This window comes from Eufriesea mexicana, unplaced genomic scaffold (genome assembly GCF_001483705.2).
Source record: "Eufriesea mexicana isolate 0111107269 unplaced genomic scaffold, ASM148370v2 scaffold47447488, whole genome shotgun sequence".
NCBI lineage: Eukaryota > Metazoa > Arthropoda > Insecta > Hymenoptera > Apidae > Eufriesea > Eufriesea mexicana.
In genome coordinates, this window is record NW_016907971.1 from 727,717 (window position 1) to 736,027 (window position 8,311).

Here is an 8,311-nt window from a genome sequence, read left to right on the forward strand (position 1 = left end):
TATTATTATTATTATTATTATTATTACTTATTACTATTATCATTATTATAATTGTCATTGTTATCCTTCGGCCAATGATCTCAAAAGAAAGATAATAATTGTGTTCGGATGAATGTTACTAAATCTGAGCCGATTTCAATTTTCGTCAATGGCCACAACGGGAAAAGGATCACCGTTTTCGTTTCTACATTCAAATCACGAACTCTACTTCTTCATCGTCTTTTCTTCTTTGTCTACTTTACTATATCTTCTTTTTTTTTGTTTGTTTTTTCCGTTCGTTCCTTCCTTCCTTTTATTTTTATTTCTGGCCTATGTACTCTCTAAACATGTTTATGACGCACACGAAGCGAATTCTTTGTCTACGGTTGCGCTTCGTTTTCGGTTGTTATAAGTTCTGTTACATTTCTCATATGACGCGCGCATTCCAAAAGGTGATAAGCGCGCAATTTTTTAATTCTTTCCTTCGTTTCGATTTATCTCGGATCACACAAACTTCTTCTGACTTCAGAAAGGCGTTGAATGGAAGTGTGATCAGATTGTGAACGTTCCTTTTTTTTTTATCGGGCCATGCATTCTTTCATTGCATAAGAAAGAACATAAAGAAGATAACCGTTCGTATTTCTATAAATCCTATTTATATCGTGTTGTTTTATAAATGTTTATCTGATAGTTGAAAAACCTGACCCATTTAATAATCGGGGACTCGAATTTTTATTGTATTTTCCAGTTAATAAACGCGGACGGGAGCTCTAAATAAAACACGAATAGTTATTTCATTTTGTCCCAGATTTATTGACAAATCCTTTGGGTGAGGACACTAAAAGAAGAAAAAGAGAAAAGAAAAAATAAATGTCGGTTTAATATAATGTAATTCGAAAGTGACCTATTAAAGAATGAATTCAGTTAAAACTGATAGCGGTGCAACGCTGATCAAATTATTCATAAACATGTTTTATCAAACGAGAGTCAAGACATTTTGTCATGTCTTTGTATATTTTTATGCAATGTTGTAGAATGATATTGTTTCAAATATATTATACAGATAATAATAATAAACAAATTTATATGCCATAACTTGCGTTTAATTTGCTTTAATTACCCTATTGTATAATTAAAGTATATTAGTACATAATTTACCTCTCTATTTACAAAATTCAATACTAAAACGATGAAATACGGACTTTAATTCTGTTACTGAATAATTTAAATGTGCGATATGAAAAGTTAAATTATCTTTTAGAAATTAAATATTATAATAGCTTAGTTGGATAATTATAACCTTTGTTACGTTGTCGACAAATGATTACATCAGAATCACATGCAGTAGGGAAACGGAAAAAGTAGGAGCTTTCTGGTCATTTCGAAAGCATGGCTACCATTTACAAGCTAAGACTTGCAATTAAATTTGGAAGAAATCTTGGAATACCACTGAATAGAACCTTTGAAAGGAGAATTTTCGAAAGACAATGTCAGCGTTTTTCAGGTTCGCATATTTTTGTATTATATCTTATTTTATTGTTTCAATTTTTATTGCTTGATGCAAACTTTGAGGTTAGGTAGTCATATCTCTCTCGCACATGAATTAAAGTTACTGTAATATTTCCATTGGTAATTCTATTGTATTATAGACAAATTAAGTATTTAAGTGTAATTCGCTTTTAATCATTTATTTACATTGTGTTAATAACTGAATTTTAAATTTACAGCTATAATAAACAATTCTGTACAAGGATTTTCTTCTCAAGCAGCGACACAAACTACAGAAATACATAATATTATAAAAGATGTGGAAAAACCAACAGGTACTTGTAAAATCTTTTCCTTTATTTACTTATGGATATATATTTCATGCGTAGCTTAATGTATTCTTAATTCTTTTAGATGAAGGTGTTAAACATAAATTTCAATCAGAAACACAGATGCTGTTACAAATTGTGGCCAAATCTTTGTATTCGGAGCAAGAGGTAACTTTATTCTCATTTTATATTGACTTTTAAGTTATGTATTAACTTTTAGAAAATTGGCATCTTGGATGAAATAACATGAGTTTTATATGCTCTAAAGGTATTTCTTCGTGAATTAATTTCCAATGCAAGTGATGCACTTGAAAAGTTACGTTATATGCGTATAAGTGACTCCAAAGTTGCAGAGGTGGCTGGTGATCGTAACCTAGAAATTCATATTGGAACTAATAAACAAGATAGGATTCTTATAATTCAGGATACAGGAATTGGTATGACACGTGAAGAACTAATATCAAATATTGGAACTATAGCTCGATCTGGTTCCAAAGTGAGTTAAAATACAATTACATACTAATTAGTTATATAAATGATATCTAATAGTTTGTTATGATGCTGAAATTAATTCTGTTTATTTTTTTTTCTGTTTTAAATTCTACTCTTTATTACAGGCTTTTCTAGAAAAAATTAAAGAAAAGCAAAATGCTGGTGATACATCCCAAATTATTGGACAATTTGGTGTTGGTTTCTACAGTGCTTTTATGGTTGCTGATAAAGTAGAAGTGTTTACAAAATCGTATGAGAAAGACGCTGAAGGTCTTTGTTGGCAATCAGACGGGTAAAAGAAATATTACAGAATTTATAAATAATTGTAAATCTGTACGCTATGAGAAAATTTGTTATTTCATTAAAATATCTATCTTATTCAGTTCTGACACATTCAATATTTCAAACGCCGAAGGAGTTCAACCAGGGACAAAGATTGTTATACATTTGAATTCCCAGTGTCGACAATTTAGTGACGAAGACACAATTAATCGTATGTAATATTATAACCTTTTCGCGACGGCGAAACTGGGCATCAATGTGCTACCCATAAAAACAATACCTTGCATTTTCGGCGCTCTTCTACGCTTGTACACTAATTATGCTTAATAAAAAGAACTCATAGCATCTTTAGAATATAATATATGAATAATACACTTGGGACAAGATTGTAACTAATTACGATAAGTAATACACTAACTTTAAGCCTGCCGAATGTAACCGGAACTAGCCACTGGGCAGCACTTTTTGGATGCCATCTTTAATTGGCGCTAGTTGCGAAAAGGTTAAAACTTTAGTGAGATTACATATTTTTTAACGAATGATTAATAATAATTTGTGTTTCAAAGGTCTCATCACTAAGTACAGTAACTTTATCGGTAGTCCTATTTATGTTAACGGCAAGAGGGTTAATACTATGCAGGTAAAATTGACATGTTTACATTTGCTTAGGTATTCTATATAAAATGCTGCTGTATTTTTCAGCCATTGTGGTTGCTTGATCCAAAAGAAATTACACAATTACAACATAATGAGTTCTATAGATTTATTGGAAACTGTTTTGATTCTCCTCGATTCATATTACACTATTCAACCGATGTTCCAATTAACATAAGAGCATTATTATATTTCCCGGAACAAAAACCGTCATTCTTTGATTTCGGTAAAGATGAAGTGACGGGTGTCTCACTGTATAGTCGTAAAGTGTTAATCAAAAGTAAAGATATAAATATTTTACCAAAATGGTTGCGTTTCGTCAAAGGAGTGGTTGATTCTGAAGATATTCCTCTTAATTTAAGTCGGGAATTATTACAGAATAGTACTTTAATCAGGTAGGATACCATAAATAAGTTAAAGCATGTAATGATGCCTAAATTTGTGGATGTTGAATGATTTTAGTTTTATTTAATTTTTTTAACTAAAAATATAATGATAATAGTAATCGATGATGATGCGCGAGCTAAGAGCGAATGAGGGTGCGAGAAATGGAAAGAGGTGAAGAGACAGAGCTGAAGAGTTTGAGAAAATGGAAGACAGGAGAATACAAGTGAGAAGCGAGTGAATCAATGGAAGAGAATGAGATGACGCGTGAGCTAAAGTGTATATGTGTTTTGCGCGGCGATAAAGCACATTTCCTCGATTCGAGCGTATTTATTAAATTTTAGTTCCGCAGAATGTGCTGTGTCGCCGAATTCGACAGGTTGCACATGAAATAATCACGGTCAGCTGCGAACACCGTTCTTGGTACGATGAACCGAGTGCTCTCCTCGCGAATCTTCCGCTTGTTTTCGAGTCACCCCTCTCCAAGTACGAGGAATTCGTCGTAGCAGGAGAATATTAGCAAATTGTTTCATTCAATGTTACTTGTAAGTCAGAATTCTTCGCGACGCATTCGATCGTGATTTATGATATACGTCGAGCTACAGTTCATCGTCACCAGGTGGCGGTCTCGCGACTAATCTTCCAAATAGTGATACATTCCATAGATAACGAAATGGAGTAGAAATCCACGGTTCGTCTAATCAAAACTATCGTTTCTAAAAGAGAGAAAGGGAGGTTGGAATAGTGGAGAAATTAAATTATCGAGGAAACATCGAGATAGGATAGGCGCGCGAGAATTCAAGGACACCGAGTAAACATATGGGACACCCGGTAGAAAATAGAGGGAAAGAGAGAGAGAGAGAGAGAGAGAGAGAGAGAGAGAGAGAGAGAACTCAACAGAAAAACGAAAGTGCAGAGAAATAACGAGAGGTAAAGATAATCCTCGACCGGTCGCCGAAAAGGTGTGTACGAGTACATCCTGATCGGATTTTCGCACGTCACCCAGTTGTAGTCCGCACTTGTGGGGGGAATCCCCGTCTTCGTTTTCAAACGCGTAATCTCGCGCGATTATTAGCAAGAGAAAGAAAAATAATACGAGTCTTTTCTTTGAATATAATATAAAGAAACAAAACGAGAAAAAAAAGGAAAGAAAAAGTAATTCCCTTAAATCGGCGGAACGACGTTATTATTGTCTTGTAAAATATTGGGGCCATGAAACATAATCTAAAGAACGAAAAAACGACATAAGAAAAAAAAATAAAAAAAAGTGAAGAAAGAATAATAACGGAAGAAGAGAAAAAAAAGAAAATGAAGAACAAAGGAAACAGGTGCTCTGATCGTGTCACGTTGATTTAACGAGAACGTATGATGTAAATCGAGAGAATCAAGTATGGTTACGAGAGTAACACAGTCGCCACAGTGATTGTTCTGTTCTCTGCTTTTTTCCACGATTATTAATAAAAGTATATAATATACATACGTTTTTTCATGAACGAACGAAAGAGAGAGAGTGAGCGAGCGAAAGGGGCAAAGTGCGTGCGAGAGAGACAGAACGAAAGAGAGAAAGAGCGAGCGAGAATGTGCGAAATTGAGAAATCGAGAGATTGAGATAGATCAAAACACGAGGAACAGAAAGGAGACGATTTGTTGTAGGAAAAGAGTGAGAGAGTGAGAGAGGGACAGAGTGAGAGAGAGAAAGATAAAGAGAGAAAGAGAGCATTAGGGACCAACCAAAAAGAGAGCAAAAAAAAGCGTGCGATGGTGTTGATTGTCACGGTGGATCGTTTTTCCTTTTTATATATACGTCGAAAGGAGAGAAAGAATACGGGAGAAAATGAGACATCAGTGCCTCGAATTATTTCGCGACCGAACGCCGAACTAACAACATAACCTCTATCATTTACACAGAAACCTTCGCGTGATGCGTATAAGCCGTGTTTCCGGTTTTTGCGGATATGCCACTCGATCTTCCAGGTTTTTGGAAAGAAGAAAGAAAGAAAGAAAGTAAAAAAGACGGGTATAACGATTGGTACAAGATCGATAAAAATTAACGACGATCGGAGCTGTTCTTTCTTACACTGTCGACAGTCGATGTTGGTTAGGCAACGTTCAGCCGAAGAGGAGGAGAAAGAAAAGGCTCCCGGGTATGTGTCAGTTCATCGAGGAGTTTCGTGCCGGACAAATATACCTAATTATTTATAATATTTATAACTTTATATGATATACGGGCATTTCGCATAGAATAAAGTTCATGTTGAATTTCGAACTGTTATTAATAAAAAGCGTTGAGTTCCTACAATCGTTTCTTTACTTCGCTTCTAGACAAATTATCGTCTCATCTCACGAGTGGGAAGTTTCCAAATCGATTTTCCATTTTCCACATAACGAAAAGGTCAAAGATTAAACGGGAAGAATTGACCATAGGACTCAATGAAATTTCGTTGCAGCACAAGTGACGAACAACCGTGAACGTCAAATCGGCCACGCCATTGTTGACCAGGTCTCGCGACTTCGCTATTCATCGACTCGCGTTAGACGAACCCGACTGTTCACTGTATTTGAAATCAACGGTTATTTGCGCGCCAAGGACAATCGAAACAATAGCCGGGGACAGACAGCTAGACCAGGCTCATTCATCTGTCCACGATCGTGACTATTCGTATCTTCCACTCGCTTCACCATGTATACATACTTGCAATCTTCACACACATCTCGTACTTCTTTACCAACCCTTTGCAGCATCGTCTCACGCCTGCACACTTGTTCCCTCTAGCCGGGATATTTTCAAGGTGCGTACTCCTTTATCGATTCTCCGGAGAGAGAATCAGAGACATACGTATCTCTGCCTGAGGACGCTAGTAGCAATCGCTGAAAAATTCACGGTGGCGCTCATCGATCGACACGGCGAAAAAGAGAAAAAGAGAACGTGGCCAGGAGAGTGAAGCTGCCCGATCCAATGGTGGCGCGCGTGAAGCGCCGCCTCTCTCTGCTCGCGCGATAATCCTAACCAAACTTTGCTCGTTATCGATTCCTTCGGGGCTGTTGTTGCTAAGCGAATTTTCTCGCGTTCCGTTACTAATTTCCGTTCTCCACTGTTCTCCATCTACCGATATGCAATGTTAAATCTTGGGGCTTTTTGGTGTCTTCGTAGCATTTCCTCGAGCGCCGACTGGTTAACATGAAAATTCGTTGTTTTCGTCCCCAAGACGGCGTCTCCATCTGCGTCGCGACGCTCCAACACTAGGTCGAACGGTAGCGGCCTAACGCGTGCAGTCGCGACGAACGTGGGAGGGGAGGGAGGATCAATATCACGGTTAGGGAGAGACCAGACTGAAAATAGGAGCGAGTGTAGGAGCAGCGATGAGGGATAAGGATTACAAGAGGAGAGGGAAGTGGAATGGGAGGGAAGCCAACCCGAAAATGTCAATTCGCCGGCCTTGGCTCCTCGTGAAATTACAATCGTGGCACAAGGGTGGCTCGTGGTCGATTTAAACGGACTTTTATGGTTTTACGAGAGAATTTTGGTAGAACAGAGCTGATCTCTATGGCGATGAAGGAGTATCTCGGTGGCTTGGAATTGATTCCTGTGGGTAGTAACTCTAGTACTCAGGCTGAGTCAAGGTTCAGGTTAGGGGAGGATCATGTAGACATTGAAATTTGTAGCTCCTTTTGGCATCCTACTCTGTTGATCGATTAGACCACTCAGAGTTATAATCGGATGGATCATATCATGATCGCATAATTGTATCTCTACTTTTCTCCGTTGCTAGAGTGCCTTGTTAATCCGTCGTTGTGTTCTATGTTGGTCTTTATGTAACTATTGTGTTTCTTTCTTACCTTTTCTTTTTTCCATTTTATTTCAGATTCCTCGTTTCGAATAGATTTTACAAGAGTTAGGTGTGTCACTCCTCGTTTAAATCCCGAAAATAAACGTATGGTTTTAGTACTTTGAATTGAAATTCCATCAAGGTTAATCGACCAAAGTTTATCCAAACTTTCATAATTTGTTATGTATGTAAATATTTAAAGTTTCCTGATTCAGTTAAAACTTTACAGTATTTAATGAGAATTGTCAAATAGGTGTTCCAGTAGATGCCCAAAAGTAACCATGATTACGTGGTCTATGATCTGATCGTGCGAATGGTCATTTTCTCGGTTAAGAACAGTTGCACTGTAGTTATTTGTTCCTTCCTTTTGTGTAAATCCGATTAATTACATGTGGTATATAACGGATATAAGAAGCTGTCGACACTGCGGAAACATTCTAATCTTGTCTTTATTTCTATTCCCATTAGGTTACGACCGGTTGAGTGGTAAAGGTAAAATATAAATATTATTAAAATTAAGGAGAAGACGTAGAGTAAAATGATGTTGAGTTTTACTAATTTGCAAATTTCATTGATGAAACAGTAAGTGCAACGACGATCCACTGGTCGACATCGACAAAGCACATCGACAACAAGCTCCGCTATATACACAACACCGAATGGCTCATGAAAATCCGTTGTGAAACTATCAATTAACTGACCTTTGCGATAGAGAAAGGCAGAGACATGCGATTATTCTGAATTAGGATAAATTCTTGTTTCGGAATTATATCTTCTAGTAGCTACAAATGACGTAAACGCTGAAGGCATGTGTAAAAATTTGGAATTAAGCGTGTCCAAACACAAGCTTCCGGAAACATCCTGTGAATTGTCTGT

The 8,311-nt window shown here is 36.8% G+C and overlaps 2 protein-coding genes across 2 annotated transcripts in view; both read left to right on the forward strand.

Moving 5' to 3' along the window:
- The window catches only part of mam (neurogenic protein mastermind), a 311,816-nt gene extending 305,966 nt beyond the window's left edge, over nucleotides 1-5,850 (forward strand). Inside the window, exon 8 of the transcript XR_001890411.1 lies at nucleotides 5,517-5,850. The gene's annotated coding sequence lies outside the window, so the exon portion shown is untranslated. The remainder of the gene's footprint in view (nucleotides 1-5,516) is intronic.
- On the forward strand, nucleotides 1,333-7,305 carry LOC108550214 (heat shock protein 75 kDa, mitochondrial). The gene is made up of 9 exons (XM_017903907.1): nucleotides 1,333-1,483; nucleotides 1,707-1,802; nucleotides 1,882-1,964; nucleotides 2,065-2,292; nucleotides 2,414-2,580; nucleotides 2,672-2,781; nucleotides 3,137-3,210; nucleotides 3,273-3,619; nucleotides 7,137-7,305. The coding sequence occupies exons 1-9, from the start codon at nucleotides 1,369-1,371 to the stop codon at nucleotides 7,303-7,305; spliced, it is 1,389 nt and encodes a 462-aa protein (XP_017759396.1). The 5' UTR covers nucleotides 1,333-1,368.
- Nucleotides 7,306-8,311: the final 1,006 nt, after the last annotated feature.